We start from the raw sequence: 19,400 nt of genomic DNA on the forward strand, positions 1-19,400 counted from the left end.
TTACTTCTCTTAGGCTCGGCCACGTATCACCAGGGCCAGTTAGAAAGAGAAAAATCAATGTAATAGCTTATTACTGAGTGTCAACTGATTGGGATGATTTTAAGCATTGAGTTCAATTTGTTGGCTTATGAAAATTGAGGAAGTCAGAGTAAAGTGAAAGACATACTTGCCTGTGAGTCTGAGTCAGACTTTGTTCCTGTTGCATCATGCCCTGGCTCTTGTGTGATTTTGGATGGATGTTTTAGCTTCCCTACCCCACCTTCCTAGGTAAAAGGAGCATGTGAGGGTGTCCTCATACCTTCACTAGTTATAAAGCTTATTAAGAATAATTTTTATTATTTTTATTAAGAATAATTGAAAATATATGTTAATATGTTAGGTTAATGTTCTTAAGTTTTAGGTGCTTAAATAAACTTACAGTTTTATTGTTAAATCAGCCGCTTGTTAAGTATTCTTGTAAATAGGGTCTTTGAACTGCTGATAAATGTTGACTCGCCTTGGGAAAGATGATTCATCCATCCTAATGATTTGTCTCTGAATTAAGAGATGATTTTTAAAAGATCAAAGTAGTTACTGTAGTTAAGCTGTAGATCTTAAGCAGTTAAGGATATACCATAAACATCAATCATTTCCCTTCATTACTTACACATTTTTATAAAACTTAATCATTTTCAAGAGCTTTAAGCTCTTATGCCTTAAGCCAATTCCTTTATGTAATGAATTAACTCCTCTTATCTGTTGGGACAACTAAGAAAACAGTGCCTCAAATTATTTTCTGTGATTCTGTGATTCAGAGCAACCCCAAGCACATAATTTCCAAAGATAGCAGGAGTTTAGCTCCCTAATTACTGTCCTTATTTAGAAGACAGTGGACGTAATTTAACTCAGCTGAGCTCCATTGTGGCTTCCTGATGTGTCATATTAAAACTATTTGCCCTGTTTTCCTCTTAATGCTCTGATTTGTTCACCATAGAGAATACTTTATGGTTTTGTAAAGCCTGTGTGTCTTACTTACCTACTTTGTCATTTTCTTTTTCGCACAGGAGGCAGATTTCTTGACTTTCGCTTTTAAAATGCACATTTTTATTTATTTATTTATATTTTTATTTTATTCATATGTACATACAATGTTTGGGTCATTTCTCCCCCCTTCCCCCGCCCCCTCCCTTAACCACCCCACCCTCTTTCTCTTCCCCCCCACCCCCTCGCTTCCAGGCAGAAACTATTCTGCCCTTATCTCTAATTTTGTTGAAGAGAGAATATAAGCAATAATAGGAAGGACCAAGGGTTTTTGCTAGTTGAGATAAGGATAGCTATACAGGGAGTTGACTTGCATTGCTTTCCTGTACATGTGTGTTACCTTCTAAATTAATTCTTCTCAAACTAACATTTACTCTAGTTCCTGGTCCCCTTCTCCTATTGGCCTCTATCGTTTTAAAGTATCTGCATTAGTTTCTCTGTGTTGAGGGCAACAATTGCTATCTAGTTTTCTGGGTGTCTTACCTATCCTCATACCTCCCTTGTGTGCTCTCACTTTATCATGGGATCACAGTCCAATCCCCTTGTTGTGTTTGCCCTTGATCTAATGTCCGCATATGAGGGAGAACATACGATTTTTGGTCTTTTGGGCCAGGCTAACCTCACTCAGAATAATGACCTCCAGTTCCATCCATTTACCAGCGAATGATAACATTTCATTCTTCTTCATGGCTGCATAAAATTCCATTGTGTATAAATACCACATTTTCTTAATCCATTCATCAGTAGTAGGGCATCTTGGCTGTTTCCATAACTTGGCTATTGTGAATAGTGCTGCAATAAACATGGTTGTGCAGGTGCCTCTGGAGTAACCTGAGTCACATTCTTTTGGGTATATCCCCAAGAGTGGCATTGCTGGGTCATATGGTAGATCTATGTTTAGATTTTTAAGTAGCCTCCAAATTTTTTTCCAGAGTGGTTGTACTAGTTTACATTCCCACCAACAGTGTAAGAGTGTTCTTTTTTCCCCACATCCTCGCCAACACCTGTTGTTGGTGGTGTTGCTAATGATGGCTATTCTAAGAGGGGTGAGGTGGAATCTTAGTGTGGTTTTAATTTGCATTTCCTTTATTCCTAGAGATGGTGAGCATTTTTTCATATGTTTTTTGGCCATTTGAATTTCTTCTTTTGAGAAAGTTCTGTTTAGTTCACTTGCCCATTTCTTTATTGGTTCATTAATTTTGGGAGAATTTAGTTTTTTGAGTTCCCTTTATATTCTGGTTATCAGTCCTTTGTCTGATGTGTAGCTGGCAAATATTTCCTCCCACTCTGTGGGTGTTCTCTTCAGTTTAGAGACCATTTCTTTTGTTGAACAGAAGCTTTTTAGTTTTATGAAGTCCCATTTATCTATGCTATCTCTTAGTTGCTGTGCTGCTGGGGTTCCATTGAGAAAGTTCTTTGCCTATACCTATTAGTTCCAAAGTATTTCCTGTACCAACTTTAGAGTTTGGGGTCTGATATTAAGATCCTTGATCCATTTTGAGTTAATATTGGTATAGGGTGATATCCATGGATCTAGTTTCAGTTTTTTGCAGACTACTAACCAGTTTTCCCAGCACTTTTTGTTGAAGAGGCTGTCTTTTCTCCATCGTATATAAAGTGCACATTTTTAAAAAATACACATTTGTATCAGAATCTTCCATCTCCCAACTCTTCAAGTTGATTTCCTTCTTTCCTTTCAATGTGAGGTGTGAGAATGGTGCTTTTACCTTGAGGAATTCCTGGCTACTGATAATAATAGGATACATTAGGGTTGAGGTTTTCTTCTTTGATTTTTTTTTTTTTTTCTGATTTTTAGGTTGTTGCCAGTTGGTTCTAGTGTAGCTTCATTGAGGTGTGAGAAAATGAAGTATCCTAAGATTTTGGCAAAATTTGTTTTCCTCCATATTTATAACACTTATATAAACCTACCCTATGGTAATTTGATTCTCTTTATTGGAGACAGAATGTTTCAGGTATCTTACAGAAGAGAACCGACACAAAGAACCATTAACTAAAGCTTTACTCTTAGTACTGAATCTGATAGAGGAGGTTCTTTCTAATTAAGACCAGGCAGTAAGGATTATTGTGGTGTGTGCTTGTAAAACCAGGGTTGGAAGCATTTCATACTTTGCTTTGTCCAGTGTGGCGAAGCATTTCATACTTTGCTTTGTCCAGTGTGGCAAAGCAAAGCACCGATCTTTTTTGTTTTTTACTATCCCTTAATAATACTTGCTATCTTCACTTTTAAGCCTTAACCTTTTGTGACTAACATATCTTATTGCATTTGAACATCAATGAGACCTCAGTTAGTACTTTGCATAGATTCTAGTTAGTCTGGAGGTTGAGGGGTAAATACGTCCTCTTGGTGTTTTCTTCCTGGCTGACACATTAGTTTATTCGCTCCCCTTCAAGTGAATAAATTCTGTGCCAGCCAGAATCTTAAGAATTTGGGTAAGTATATGCATATTTTAAAAAACCTACTTAACATCTAGAAGTAAAGCAGTGAAATTTTTATGGTGTTATACCATTTTTCAGTTTTCTTTTTTTTTTGTAAATGGATAATTGAGATTAATAGTCATTTTGCAATTCTGACTTCTGGAAAATAACTATGTGGGAACTATAGCTGTCACTGGTACTCCTGGAGGTGACTTGGTGAAGATGAATGCCTTCTGGCTTTATGACAGTAGAGAACTAGCATGTATTACACAGGGCTTCTCTGTTGAAACTGTACATGTTCACTGGATGAGTAATTTTGTTTCACAGATGCAGCATTTAAAATCCTGAACCCTATGACTGTTCCGAGATTTTTTAGGCTGAATAGCAACAATGCCTTGATAGAGTTCTTGTTGGAGGTGAGAAGAAGCCTGTTTCATTGGTGGTGGGAGGCAAATGACATTTTTACATGTCTAGAAATTTCTTGGCACTTTATAAAAATGGAAGAAATTGTCATCTTCTTTTTCAGGGTACTCCTGAGATAAGAGAACATTATCTTGACTCTAAGAAAGATGTAGACCGGCACCTAAAGTCTGCTTGTGAACAGTTTATTCAGCAGCAGACCAAGCTGTTTGTAGAGCAGCTGGAAGAGTTCATGACAAAGGTACAGACCAAGGTGTCTACTTGGTAAAGTCATTTGCATTCTTCCCTGGCTTTCCTTTTGCATTGCCATGTTGTGGTAACTTGGGTGGAAGGAGATGTAAGCCCACATCCTAATGAATCTGTGTAGGAAATCACCATGTGATTTTGGTTTGCAACTTTTATGTATGGTTGCAAAGTTTTAGTTTTGGAAGAGAAAGAGTGCAAATACTGCAGAGGTGATTCTAGCTGACCCTTGGAGAGAACGCTCTGTTATCTACAATGTGAGTTAACAGGATTCAGTTACTGTCTCTGGGAATCTCCCATGCTCCTAGATCTGTATGGGTGACCCGCAGTCTCTGTATCAGGATTTTCTCCCACTTAAAATAGGATATTTTCCTTGTTTTACATGCTAGTTGGCCCTTTCACTTTATATGAATAATTGAGAAATGAAGATTTTTCTATCAGTGCATTGTTAACTGCCAGATATATGCATTAAATATAAGTGGATTTGACGGTCTGACTCTCCCATCTCCTAAGTGAAAATCCATTGACTGGTGCGTGCCAGCAAAGAAAAAAGCAGATCATGGCCATTTGACATTTTTGTTTCAACCTAATTATTATTATTATGTTTGGTTTTTTTCTTGTAGTACTGGAGTTTGAACTCAGGGCCTCTTGCTTGCTAGGCAGGCACTCTACCTCTTGAGCCACTCTGTCAGCTTTTTTGTGTTGTACATTTTTGAGGTAAGGTCTCATGAACTATTTGCCCAGGGCTGGCTTCGAACTGTAACCCTACTGATCTCTGCCTCCAGAGTAGGTAGGATTACCAGTACCCAAGTCAAACCTAACTACTTTTTTGGAAATAAAATCATTACCAGGTCTTAAAGATGTTTTATAAGTCTTGAAATGCTTTCATTTATTAAGACTTTTCTTCCTACACTAGATTTGTGTTAGAGGACACTATAAAAAGAATAAAAATATGATGGCCTTTTCTCTCAAATTTGACTAGTCTTAACTGGCCATACAGGATATATCTCTGGAACAACTAGGAAACAACGATGCAAATTGTTCATTTGTAGCTTGTTGCTGGGCTCATCAACACTAATATGCCTAAAGTCCACGACAAAGAAGATATTAATTAAAAATAAAGACAACAAAAGGCAAATATAGAAATGTTAAACTATTCTTTTGTTCATCATTGATGTGTATTAGTTTAGTGGATTTTAATCCATTAATGCCACATATTTAGAATATGGGTGTAAGTGTTTTTTCTCCACCATAAAAAAAAATGTAAAAGGATGTGGTAGAAAAAAAATTTTAAACCAAGTTTCAATTTTTAAAAAAGATGCAAGTATTAATACTTTGTAATAGCGATAAGTTACCATTTTTACTGAAATTACATCCTCATGGAAAACCAGTGTATAGATTATAACATGTATTTTTGAGAAAGCATCCATATTAATTCTGTTAGGAAATATTATAGATAAGTATTGTACAATAACAAAGCAAAGTGAATTTTCTGAAATCAGAACCTTAGTGTAAGTTTGACACTGGTGTAACTCTGCAGTTGTGCCTTTTGAAAATCTCTAGATCCTAAGAATATTTTAAAAGGAAGGAGAGGTTTCTGTGGAAACTTTGTGAGTTTAAATTGTATAATGGTTCTCTATGGACATGCTGCACATGGATAGTAGGGATCCCTGAACAGCCGTTCCCAGGCTTTTTTCTTGAGACAGAGTCTTTGGTATGTAGCCCAGGCTTAAAACTCTTGAGTAGGACTTTGACTGGTAGTGGGCACAATAGAAAACGCATAGAACTTGAAGCCAGGAAAGCTGGGCCTGGACCCATTCTCCTACCTCCTGATGGAAATCATAGGCAAGTTAGTTTCTCTCAGCCTGTTTTCTAACCTTTGCAGTGATGGGGAAAGCTACAGCATCCACCCTCCCTACCTCAGGCCATTATGAGGACCACATAAGATAATACGTGCATGAGCACTTTGTAAAGTGCTGTATAAATGTTATTTTATAGGGAAAAACAAGTTTGAGGTGGAGATCTTGCTTTAGTAAAGAGTTTTAAATTAAGGCATTTTAAAGGAAGTATAATTTCATGTTTATATCTAAAATAACATGCAAAAAAGTTCATTTTCTTTAAAGTAACTTGATAAAATTTTGGAAGTTTATTTGTAGTATTCCCTCTGAAGTGTTACTGATTACTTCACTAACTAAATTTAAATTTTTCTTGATGTAGTACACATGTACCTACATCATGTAGCTTGATGTATAATATTCTTACTCTCAAGGAGTAGACAATCAAGATAGGAAAATATGTAAAGATTAAAATGTATATAGCAGGGTAATCATGAGAATGAGTTTTTGCTTATCCCTAGCTTTACAAAAAGGCTAACTGGGGAAGGCTTTCCCTCCTAAGAACAGCCATTTCTTACTTTCTCAGGAGAGATTATCTGAGAAATATAAATCTGGGAACATTTTGAAGAAAATGTTCTTTGAGGTTTGATTTAAAGATAAGTAAATTATCTGGATAGTAAGCAGAGATGAATATGGTTTGTGGTTTTAACAGTCTAAACATATGTCATTATGAAATTGGTTCAAGTCTGGAACACTTAAGTGGAATACTAGGCAGCCAATAGTATCAAAACTGTTAGATACAGAAAAACGTGCACAACATAGATTAAGTGAGAAAAAAGTTTACAGAGCATTGTGTTCCCATTTTTATAAATGAGTGCATGAGTATATTTGTATTTTTACACTGGAAAACATTAAGGATAATATACACTAAATTGTGAGTGTATTTTTCTTTTAGCATCACCTAGTTAAGCTGTAATCGTGAGTGATTTGTTTTTTAAAAAGCTGCATTTCATAATGAAAAATAAAGACATGGAGAGAAATTGAGCGAGAGGAGGCATAGGGCAATTGTATGCACAGGGAAAGCGTGAGCAAAGCCCTAGAGTGGTCCAGGAGTAGAAGGAGAAAGTAGAAACAAAATAAAAATGGAAAGAAGGCTAGAAAGACCAGAGTTAATGTGCATTTTTCTGTTCATCCTCTGTCTAAATATTTGGCCTATGAGAAAACTATAAAGAGTTGGTGCTTAAGTTTTTCTAATGAGTCTTCTTCATGAGGCCAAGGCCATGGCCAGGATCTTTGGCACATGACTACCCATTTAAAAAAAATATTTTATGTAATTTATCTCTCTCACTTTCTCCAGTCACCCCTTCTTCCTGTCACAGTGTTCTATCTTAGGAACAGCCCTATTCAAGCAGCTAAGTAGAGTTTTCTGTATTTGATTCTCTGTATTGTTGTGGAATGAAAAGAGATGAGTAGAAGATGGACTTCCATGTCTGTATCTTTAGCACTCATTGGCGACTTACTATGTTTTGGTGATACTCGAAAATCTTATGACCAGGTATGGTTTCTCAGGCTTTTAATCCAAACTTCAAGGGAGTGGGTGGAAATCAGAGGTTCATGGTTCAAGGCCAGCCCAGGCAAAAAAATTCAAGACCCCATCTCAACCAGTGGCTGGTCGAGGTGGCATGTGCTTGTCATCTCAGGTATAGTGGGAAGCACAAATAGGAAGATTACAGTTCAGGCTGGCCTGGGTATAAAGTGAGACCCTATCTCAAAAATACCTAAAGCAAAAAGGGCTAATGATGTGACTCAAGTGGTAAAGCACCTACCTAGCAAGTGAAAGACCCTGAGTTTAACCCCTAGTACTGTCAAAAAAAAAATCATATGTGTTATTTGTTTTTTTTTTTCCTTTTTCTTTTATTATTCATATGTGCATACAAGGCTTGGTTCATTTCTCCCCCCTGCCCCCACCCCCTCCCTTACCACCCACTCTGCCCCCTCCCTCTCCCCCCCGCCCCCACAATTCCCAGCAGAAACTATTTTGCCCTTATTTCTAATTTTGTTGTAGAGAGAGTATAAGCAATAACAGGAAGTGACAAGGGTTTTTGCTGGTTGAGATAAGGATAGCTATACAGGGCATTGACTCACATTGATTTCCTGTGTGTGGGTGTTACCTTCTAGGTTAATTCTTTTTGATCTAACCTTTTCTCTAGTACCTGTTCCCCTTTTCCTATTGGCCTCAGTTGCTTTTAAGGTATCTGCTTTAGTTTCTCTGCGTTAAGGGCAGACAAGACGTTTTTTGAGACAAGGTCTTGCTGTGTAGCCCAGGCTGGCCTTGAACTCTTGATCCTTCCACCTCAGCCTCCCAACCTGGGATTCCAGGTGTGTGCCACCACACCAAGCTGTTTGTGTTAATGACATTCTTTCTGCCTATGATTTGATCAAAGAACCTTACAGTCTGTAAAGATTTTGTCTGTCTCTGGCTGACATTTTTCTAATAACATAAGAGTTTGATATTAATATATAATCTACTTAAAAGAGACCACTTTTTTTTTTTTTTTGACATTTCTCTAGTACTTCATTTTGGCCTTCCAATCCTGAAATGTTCCAGGCAAAATGCTTATAGGACTTTGGCATGACTTTTTGCAGGATAGCAGAGGCTTTAAAATCACAGAAGTTTTGCTAAAATTTTTTAAGCTAGCTGTAAAGGATTGTGAGACATGATGTATTTTTGTTGGGGTTGCACATTTGATTATCAGTATGTTTTAGTAACAGGATTTTATTTTTGGAGGTAGTGGAATTTGAACCCAGAGCCTTGAGCTTGTTAAGCAGATGCTGTACTACTTGGACCATATTCCCTAACCCTATCAGTATGTTTCAATATATTTGAAAGATGTTGTGTATCCTTTTTAAGCAGTACCTGTCATTGGTGAACCGAGCTTTTCTTTTTATCTCTTCTACTAGGTTTCAGCATTAAAAACAATGGCCAGTCAGGGAGGCCCCAAGTATACCCTTTCCCAGCAGCCTTGGGCACAACCAGGTATTCACATTTTACTCTTTTGCATTTCTTTTTTAGGATGTTATTAATTTGCATTATATAGTCCTTGCTTCAACAGCTCGGGATTGATTTTCCTACTCACCCTGGAATACTAGATCTGAATTAATTCGAGATTCAGTTTGCAGCTGACAGGTCTTAATTGGTCAGCACTGCTTGTATCTTAACAAGCATTCCAAGGAAGGAAGAATTAAAAAATTTTTGCTTAGTTAAAAATAAAATGTGGGTTAGATGGAAACATGTTTGCATTGGCTGACTTCTGCATACCCACTATTCACTGAGTTAGAACTTTGTGAAAATAATTTGACAGAAAGAAATTTATGGAGAGAGTATACCTATTTTCAAGTATATGGAGAAGTGTTGCGCCACTATTTTATTCCACGTTTTCTCTAAGTTCCTCTTCTGCTGACATCTTAGGGTGTTCAAAAAATTGTGGTGTCAGTTGGGATTTAACAGATAATATCATCGCCTGGTTTGTAGACATATTTGAGATGTTTCCAGTCGTACTCTTTCCTAAATGTAAATTGTTTTGTGCTAGAGGCTTTTGTTTGTTTTGATGGGGGTCTGTTCTTCAGCATTAGATGTTAGACACATATTCCTGCCTAACTTTTCTGGGTTATTTTTGGTTTAAGTAGCCATTAAACCAGAATAAATCATTTTGTGAAATTGATAGCTCTGGCCATCCCCTGACCCATATTTTGAAATTTAAAAAGAACAAAATGGTGAAAGAACAGTGGGGTGTTTTGTTTTTTCTTTTCCTTTCCTTTTTTTTTTTTTGAGGCAGGATCTTGCTATGTAGCCCAAGCTGGCTTTGAACTATGAATCCTCCTGCTTCAGCCACTTAAGTGCTGGGATTATAGGTGTGTACCACCAATTTGGCTTAAGAACAGTGTTTTAATTATGGATAAGCTGTGTCCCAAGTTGGAAGGTCCTTTTTTGCTCATAGTGAGACAGAATCAAAGTGTGATTCTATGGAAACTGGCTGGTGCAGTAAGTGGTGGCTTAGGTGGAGCCTTTAATGCGATTGGTTTTCCATGTGGAAAGAATGGTCTAACTTGTAGATACTTATTTCCTTGGGGAAAAAGGATTGAAGCTGTTCTAAGCCTCCAGCATTTTCAGTTATGAATGCCTCTGGTTAGTTTGAAGTTGAACTGTAAATAGTAGCTGTGCGTCTCTTAAGGAAGATGTGTAAATGTAGAGTATTTTCTGTTGTCTTTGCAAGGAAGACAGAAGTTTATTTTGAAAGTTCCCTGTGCACACTTTGAGGTGATAACACAGGCTTGCATTGAATTGTTTTATTGCAGATAAAGTTGTGACATGCTTTTAGCCTTCTGTGTCAGAGATAGTGAATATTCTACCCTCTTTATTATTTTAAACATTTGAATTATGTACAAGATTGAAATATTTGATATTTTTAAAAGCAGCACACTGATGAGTAGCCTGTTCTGTCAGGAGACAGAAAAGTCAGATTCTTTTGCTGACACTTCTGGAAATTCTAGTCATAGGCTGCTGCCATGTTAACCACCTATTCTGTTTCCTCACAATCAGTTCCTAATCCAGCGTTAGAGGAATTCTCATGATTTTTGGATTTATTGGGGCCTTCAGCGTAAGGTTCTGTCGCTTACAGGACCTGATTTGTATTTTGAGTGTTTATGTAAATGAAACTCTTAGGTACAATAAAGCTTTCTTAAAATAGATAAACCAGCAAACAGGCATAGGCGTATTTCGTACAGCTGAGCTCAGGACATGGTGCGTAATTGATGTATTGTTGTTTTCCTTGTGGAAAGATCCTTTCTCTCAGAATAAGGGCTGTCATCTTTGGAAGTGGAGTCGTAAAAGAATTCACAGCGTGAGGAATATTGTGTGCTTCAGCATTACTCAAATTATTGTTAGTAAAGCAGGAGTAGATAAAAGAAAACATGGCAAAAAGACAGATTGGAATGGGACCTGCTGTTTTGTTATTTAACCCATTTGGTTTGTTTCCGAGTGATCTCAGTGAATGTAACAATGCCATTCAATATATCTTGTAGTTGTATCTTCTGTTCGTTTAGCCACAATGGACTTAGGGAGTTGATTTTTCGTGATCTGTAATTCATGAGGTCTATACTTCAATGTCAGAGATTTATGGACCTCTTGGCAAGGGAGAACAATTTAGGAACAGGCTTGGGTCCCACTGCTCTATGCCAGGCTCCCACTGCTCTATGCCAGGCTTACTGATTCATGAGACTTGGGGATAGTATCATGATAAGCGAATTCCAAGACAGTGAGTTAGGATGCTAGTTTGTTAATTTATTCTAAGGAATATATCTTTACAGGAATCAGTGGGTATTGTATTCACTAGCTCCTGCACCCACTTTTTGGTTATCAAGAGCTGTGAAATCTGATTTAGTGATCCCTGAAGTGTGTTAATGATGGTGGAACCAGAACCTAGAGAGTAAGTGTCTTAAAGGGAGCTTTCATTTATTTAGTGAAAAGTAAGAAATTCCTGAAGTATTTTTTCTTCAGAGCATTAGAATGTTCTTACCTTATTTCATCATACCCTCCTCAAAATTTTTTAACATGTATAAAATTTGAACTATGAAAAGGTATAAAATTTAAAATTATTATATTCTCTACCTGCAAACTAGTCCTCCTCTCAAAGATAACCACTATTATAGTTTCTTTCTTGAAGTTTTTTATGTGTATGCTAACAAGTTACTCCAGTGAGATTGTACAGTCTATCTTGCCCATGTCACTTCCTGTGTATCTTGCAGTCCTTTCTGTACCAGTGTATTCAGCTCTATCCATTCTGCTTAATGGATGCATAGAAAATGCTACATGGCATTATTTCTTTAGGAATTTTGTTAATGGATATTTAAAATATTTTCAGTTTGTTTTTTCAATATACTCCTTTTAATAAGTGTCTCTTTCCACAGTTATGTTGGTATTTTTTGAGTATTTAAATAGGATAATTTTTAGCTGTCAATATGTTAAGTGAAAGAGTATGTGTGCTTTCAGTTTTGCTAGCTGTTGCCTAATACCCCTCCCATCAGCAGCTGATGAAGGTACCTTGTCCCTTAGTAGCCATTCGGGGTAGGTTCCAGGATCCCCCAAAGATGCCAAAATGTACAGATGTCAGGTCTCTCAAATAAAATAGTGTATTTAAAAAAAAACACAAAAAAACCTGTGGACATCCTCTTGCATGCTTTCATCAGCTCCAGATTACTTATAATAACTAATACAATATAAATGCTATATATCTTTTTAGCACAGATGCAGTTTTTTCCTGGATATTTTTGATTCACAGTTGGTTGAATCCATAAATATGAAATCTGAGACTGTGGAGGGCCAGTGCCTATTTTCTCACACCCTGGTCAAACATGGATCTTCACCATCTTTTTGCCAGTTTTTGGTCAATCTGTAAATATCTCACTGCTTTTATTTACATTTCTTTAATTTTGAGCGAGGTTGAGCATCTTTGAAATTATCTTTTCCTTTGTAGCTGTTATAGAGATGATTGCTCTTCCTTTCCATGTTTCTCCTGCAGATACTACACCTGGGCTACATAGTTATTTTAAAGACTTCTGGAATTCTCTTACTTGTCCATAATACAGTATAAAAATGTAAGCATTAGATATTTACTTCCCCTTGGCAAGCTGGAAGACTTGCTGAATGTTATTCTTAGAAGGACAAGAGATAGCAGATAAGTCAGAAAAAACAGGCAAGCTGTGACCCAAGCAAGCTGGTAGAGAGCACCTCTGTGAGTCTGTTCTGCAGATGGAGAAGCTCATTTCTTATGAAGTAATTATTACTGGTGTCTCTAAAAGCAACTTCTTTTCAACCTTACGTGTTATCTCCACATTGCAAAGACACTATTTTGACCCTGTGAATGTCCTGGAGCATGCTGGGGGAGTTCTTTTGCTGCCGAGCCCTGTTTATAGGACATATGATTAAGCTGGATAAATAAGCAAGAAACATGAAAGAAATTCTTTGAGGGACATAAAGAGGTTTCTCTGTCTTTATTCACCTTTATTCTTGTCTGTGGTGCTAACAAGGGTACTTTCCTTTGCAGCAAAGGTCGGTGACCTCGCAGCAACTGCCTATAAGACAGTGAAAGCAAAGCTGCCGCTGACATTGAGGAGCATGTCGCTGTACCTGTCCAATAGGGATACGGAATTCATCTTGTTTAAGCCTGTTAGGGTGAGTGCACCATTATTTACCTGGATGCTGGCCAGTGACTTCAAGTGTGCTTCTCTCACCTGCCACTTTTCTCTTCCTCCAGACATTTAAAACGAACAAACAAATAAAAAAAAGTTGATGTACTAATCTAAAGATGTAGTGTAATAATCACTAGGACTCTTGAAAGATTTCAGTGCCTAATCTGTCTGATTAAATCTTTTATCCTCACATTGTCGTAAGTTTTTTTTTAATGCTAACTTTGAAAGTAGAAATTAATAAACAAAAAATCAGACCCTTATTTGGCATGTAGCTCATATTTAGAGAACTGCATTTCAGGAATTATGCCCCATTTTCCTAGTAAGTACTGGAAATAAATGGCTCACAGCACCCACTGAGGGATTAAGTGTCAGAGCAAATTGAAGACTCATAAACTTCCATTTCATGTTAAGCTCACATCTTTACCCAAGGCATTGGTTGATTCTTAAAGTACACTTTATATGTCTTGAAACTTTATTATCTTTTGTGTAAGAAATTGCTCCAGACTCTTGTTATTTTTTGGGGGCACAGGGGCCGCCAGAGTTTAGTTTTTCAAGGAAACATTATCTGATAAATCTTCATCAGCCGTGACAGCAAATGATGTCTTTGGCAATCTCATAAAAAACACATTTCTTCCATGAATTGTGGCAAAAATCATGACAACCAAACACTCTTAGTGCTTCATGTTTAATATGTGTGCCTGTTTTTTTTGACTTACCTGCTATGTCTTGTCCTTCTTTCTAAGAATAACATTCAGCAAGTCTTCCAGAAGTTCCATGTGCTGTTAAAGGAAGAGTTCAGCGCTGAAGACATCAAGATCATTGCTTGCCCTTCCATGGAGCAGGTAATCCAGACCTGATGGTCATTGCTACTTTTAGGCCCTCTTGGTGGTTTTACTTAAGTATATAATGTTTGAGCAAGCATGCTTTTAGTTTAAATTTAAAAACTTGTACTTTATTTTATTTGGATGATCAAGAATTCAAATTTTGAATTGCTGTCTCCAGCTTTAGGGGATGGTTTTAGAGTTTTCAGTTGTATTTTAGTCCTTAATGTAGTGAAAATTGCTGTGTTTAAGATGAATGACCTTTTTGTGAAAGACTTAAATCCTGGCAATTTGCTTGCTGAATCATTTTGTTTGAAATATGCATAATGATATGCAAATTTCAGATGAGAAAAATGAAAGCTATTTTAGGGATTAGAATATATGCTAGAAGTGTTTCATTTTTTTTTCCTTTGTAAATTAAAAAAATTGAGTATAAAGCCCAGTTTTTGTTAGCTCTCATTCATTATTCACTTCAGTCAGCAAATTCTTATTGACTACCTGTTACATATTAGGAGTAGCCTGTGCTTTGGACAATGTTTTAGTTCTGCCTTAAGTTTAGTGTGGTTTAAAAATTTGCTATGTGGTGAGGACAAGAGAATTTCAGATGGAGAGATAAGTTTGGGAGAGTCTAATTGCAGTGAGTAGAGATTGGCAAGAAGGGAACTTGGGGCAGTGTGAGTCAGTCTTTGTTTGAAGATTTTTTACTACGATGGGGTGGAGAAGTGGGGGTCTTTTGTTGAGATGATGCTATGAAATTCGATCTTTTAAAGTTCAGTAGTTTTTAGTATATTCACAAAATTGTACAACCATCACCACTCTCATTCTAGAACATTTTTGTCACTCCCAAAAGACACTTCTGATCTATTAGAAGGTTGTCTGTTCTTTCTCTTCCTACCAATTTCCTTTGTCTCTGTGGATTTGCTTTTTTGGGTATTATATTAAATGGCACGATACAATGTATAGCCTTTCTTCACTTGCATCTTTCACTTAGCTTGTTTTCAAGGCTCATCTGTGTTGTAGCATGTGCCAGAACTTCATTCTTTTTTATTGCTGTATATGTTCCTTTGCATGGATAGATAGGGGGTCATATTTTAAAAGGATACCTAGTTCTAGGGTTGTATAGTCAAATGCTTTTTTTGGGTGGGAGGTGGTGCTTAGGTTTGAACTCAGGGCCTCATGTTTGCTAGGTAAGCACTCTACCACTTGAGCCATGCCCCAAGTCTTTTTTGCTTTAGTTATTTTTTGAATAGGGTCTTATGTTTTTGCCCAGGCCAGCCTGGACCATGATCCTTCTATTTGCCTTCCTGCATAGCTGGGATTACAGGTGCATACCACTATGCCTAGCTTATTAGCTGAGATTGGATCTCAGTAACTTTACCTAAGCTGGCCTCAAATTACCAGCCTCCCAACCTCCATCTCCCAAGCAGTCAAAAATACTTTTTATGAGTCATTTGGAGTGACTGTTTTCTGTGTAATGTTACACCACTAACTTTTTTTGTGTGTGTGGCACTGGAGTTTGAACTCAGGTCCTCATGCTTGCTAGGCAGATGTTCCTACAGCTTGAGCCACTCTGCCAGCCCACCACTAACTTAATAGTTAGGCTTGCTTTCAATATTTAGAAAATATCCTATTTTGACTTAATACTGCTTTTTAATTACATAAAATATTTATGTGGTTCTCAAGTAAGAATTATAGAACAAGGTGAGTTTGTAGAAGTCTTGCTTCTCTTTCCAGTCCCCGCCAATCTTTCCCCTTCTTCCCCTATAGATTACTATTTTTATTACTTACTGAATTATCCTTCCATTGCTGCTGCTGTTAAAGATAGGGGTACATATTTGCATGTTCAGAGGGCAGATCCAGAGAGGGGAAATACCTTGAGTACAGGATGTGGGATGGAATCTCACGCATAGTTGGGTAGAGCCTTTGGTAGTCATGTAGAGTTTTGGTCATGCTGATAGAAGTCCAAGTGGATGGGCACAGATGGGGAGTTGATGGAAGCACTCAGCTCATCTGAGGGCATTTGTTTATGAGTGAAGTAAGCAAATTCAACACCAAGAGTGAGGAGCGAGAGGAAGTTTTAAATCTGTTTATTTTATTGTAATTTTGAATTTGCAGAAAAGATGCAGGAACAGTGTAAGGAGCTCCCATATATCCTTCACCCAGTTTACTATTTGCCCTGTTTGTTTTCTCCCCTCTCTCCCTGCGGCCTCTCTTTTTAAGTCACTTGAGAGGAAGTTGGGAGACACTGCTCCATCACTTCTGAATACTTCGGAGTATATTTCCTGAGAGGGAAGGAAATTCCCATATCCTACTCCTGCTCCTGTACAGTTATCAAAGCTGGAAATTTAACACTGATACTACTTACTATCTGAACCACAGCTTGTACTCAAATTCACCGGTATCCTAATAACCTCCTTTATAGATATTTCCCCCAGCTCAGTCCAGTCTCAGATCATGCACTACTGTCAGGAGTCACCTCTTTAGTTTCCTTCAACTTGGAGTACTTCTCCAGCCTTTCTTGGTCTCCACAGGCTGTTTATTTCGTAGACTGTTCCATGATTTGATATTATTTCTTTTTGTACCCTTCTCCTACAGCATGTATTTATATCAGAGATGAGGGTGATGATCGTGGCTATACTGTGGAGAGGTTCCTGGCCAGGTCCACTTTCCTCCAGGTCTCCCTGGGCTGGGTGACAGATGGTGCACACAGGCTGCCACTCCCCTCCTGTCACCATGGGAACCTGGCTCTGGTTTCGTGGCCCTCCATTATTGAGTGGTCATGTTGCTCCTGCACTCATCAGTTAGTGTGTCAGCTGAAATTTAATCTTTCTGCCTGTTCTTTGCATTTTAAAAGCCATTTAAAGAATTCAGTTTATATAGTTCTTTCCAAAACACATTCTGCATAGAAAAAAGTGCCTGCAATTTTATGGATGTGTTTCTATCATTTGTAAGTGTCTGTGTAGTGTTTTGCCATCATCATCCCTGTACTTGAAATGGCCTGAGGGTCTGGATTCAGTGATGGAGGGTAGCTCCTCTCAGAGTTCAGTGGCTGTAAAAATCTCACACTTCCCAGCACTTGCGAGGCTGAGGCAAGAGGATCATGGGTTTGAGGTCATTTGGGCCACATAGCGAGACCCCGTCTCAAAAAGAAAAAAAATCTTGGTCTTTTTCTCTTCTTCATGTTTTTTTGTGGCTCTAGACAACTCCTGAGGTGGTATTCCACAGCAGAACTAATGCAGCCCTTCTTGTTGCTTTTTAGCTGAACTTCCTGTTGTCGGACTCTAATTAAGCAGGCCAGTCGGGCTGGGCTGTGTGTGTTGGCAGTCTGTCCCACAAGCGCAGGCTGAGGAGTTTTGCAGCCTACAGGATGCTGAGGAACCCTACGTGGGAATGTACCCAAGTACCACATTGGCGTGCTGCTCAGTGCTGCCTACAGAAGGAAACGGGAGCAAAGCGAAAAGATTGGCGTTTCCCTTTTAAACACCACAATGCCAAAGACAAATTATTGAGCAGCAATAACTGCCTTACTTAAATGGTCACTGTTGAGAGGTGGCCAAGAGGGCTCACAGTGAAATGTTTCTTCACAGAAGTTGTGCAATAAAATAGGTTACAATAAGTAGTGCAAAGAACTTTATGGAAATTGAGCTGACTAGAAAGCTGCTAAGGGTAAGGTTTGCTAAAGCGTGAAACACTGCAACACTTTCAACCACCAAGCATTCCACAGTGACTATTTGTTTACTTCCAGAAATCTTATTTCTGTACTCTTTAATGTTTCTTCCATCATTTTGAAGTTTAGTTGGGAGTGGATTGTTTGCTTCTGAGAGTGCATCTTGCTTTCCTGGGAATTCAGGTGTCATCTTTCTCTGGATTTGATGTGAGGCCTTGTGTAAGTCCCCAACACTTGTGCTCTTTGAACTGCTAGGGTGCCTGACATAGATAGGTGTGGTCTTAAATGTGGAGCTCTACAGTGCAGTAGTGAGTGGGTAAGAGCAGGAGTGACCAATTAAGGTATCTTAAATCTGGCCCAGCAAGGAGAGAAGGAAGCCTGATGAGAGGCAGTCTCTCTCCTCTGATGAGTGAAGCCTGGTTACTAGCCTTCTGCACGCTGCCTTCGCTGCAGCCATTCTTTGAAAAGTGAGCACTTTCATGTGTCTCTCTGATTGCTGGTGCTGTGCTGTGTGCCAGCTTTGGAACCTCTGGCCCTGCCACTACAGAACACATTTCACCCACCAACAGGAGGATGACAAGTACTGCTCACACCATATCAGGGATCACAAATTGCAAATGTCTGTGAATTTTCCTACAAATTCCTGTTAATTTGGAACTGAATAGGTTTTTGCCTCTGTTACAGTAAATGTAGCCTACTTTTTGGTTCAGAAAGACTTCTTTCTGAATTCTGAGTTATTCAAACCCTGCTGTGGAGGTGGGACACTGACGAGGGATCTGGAATGGAGCCAGCGACCTAATGGTGCAGGCAGTGTGACTGTACAGAGGTTCAGCACTTTTCACGCACTTAGTGCGGGCTCTCACACAGTGTGTGTGGGTCACCTGTCCAGTGCCTGACATTTGGTAACGGCACTTGGTCTTCAGCCCAGTTTAAGTTGGTGGTGGACATTCTTTGATGGAGCTTATCACTGTATATTTTGGAGAAGGGTGTAAAGTGAAAGAGGGTTCATATTCTCTTTGTCATAAAATGAATGAATTAGGAAGATTGTATTTCCTTCCACTTACTGTTTTAAATAAAAGTTTAATGAAACTGTAAAATACACACCTTTGTATATTATGTGTACATTTGGTCTTTAAATAGCCTTTCCAGAGAAATGGGGGCATGATTTTTGTACAGTATTGTGACTGATCAGTGTGATGTACAGAGCAGTGCACGCTCTTCAGGATAAGAGTTTCAGAAACACTCGAGTACCTTATAAAGTTCTGGGTAGCCGATAGTGATTCAGCTTGTTTGCTGAATGAATATTTGTTTAAATCTGTACAGTTTCAAGTGCTTACTTATACAAGAGTGTACATACTTTGAAATAATTAATTTAAAATGCTTTATATTATTTGGCTAGAAATTGCTGTTTTTAATAAATGAATTTTTTAAAAAATAAAGATTTTTGCTTCCTACTTTGTCCTGGAATTTTTTTAAAATTTTTTAATTGAAATTTTTATTGAGATAAGTTCTAGTCACAAGTAATTGTGAGAAATAATACAGAGAGAGGTCTGTGTGCCCTTTGTCCAGCTCTGCCCAGTGGAAACATGTCGTAAACTTCACTGCAAGTAGTATAGCCAGGTTACTAGCACTGATACACCAGCAGCCCTACTCAGAGTCCCTCGCTTTTACTGGTCCTGTGTGGATTCCTCTGATAAGGTAGTTATTATA

General features: G+C 38.1%; 1 protein-coding gene across 2 annotated transcripts in view; it reads left to right on the plus strand.

Moving 5' to 3' along the window:
- Cog3 (component of oligomeric golgi complex 3) overlaps window positions 1-19,144 on the plus strand; it is a 58,174-nt gene extending 39,030 nt beyond the window's left edge. The window contains exons 18-23 of one of the 2 annotated variants that reach the window (XM_020151892.2): window positions 3,784-3,872; window positions 3,983-4,117; window positions 8,916-8,991; window positions 13,058-13,185; window positions 13,946-14,044; window positions 17,283-19,144. In XM_020151892.2, coding sequence (XP_020007481.2) covers window positions 3,784-3,872; window positions 3,983-4,117; window positions 8,916-8,991; window positions 13,058-13,185; window positions 13,946-14,044; window positions 17,283-17,312 — 557 coding nt within the window. In that variant the 3' untranslated portion in view covers window positions 17,313-19,144. Of the gene's footprint in view, window positions 1-3,783; window positions 3,873-3,982; window positions 4,118-8,915; window positions 8,992-13,057; window positions 13,186-13,945; window positions 14,045-17,282 lie in introns of those variants that run through there. The other variant, XR_012436224.1, reaches the window with a different exon arrangement.
- Window positions 19,145-19,400: the final 256 nt, after the last annotated feature.

The sequence above is a fragment of the Castor canadensis genome, chromosome 10 (genome assembly GCF_047511655.1).
Source record: "Castor canadensis chromosome 10, mCasCan1.hap1v2, whole genome shotgun sequence".
NCBI lineage: Eukaryota > Metazoa > Chordata > Mammalia > Rodentia > Castoridae > Castor > Castor canadensis.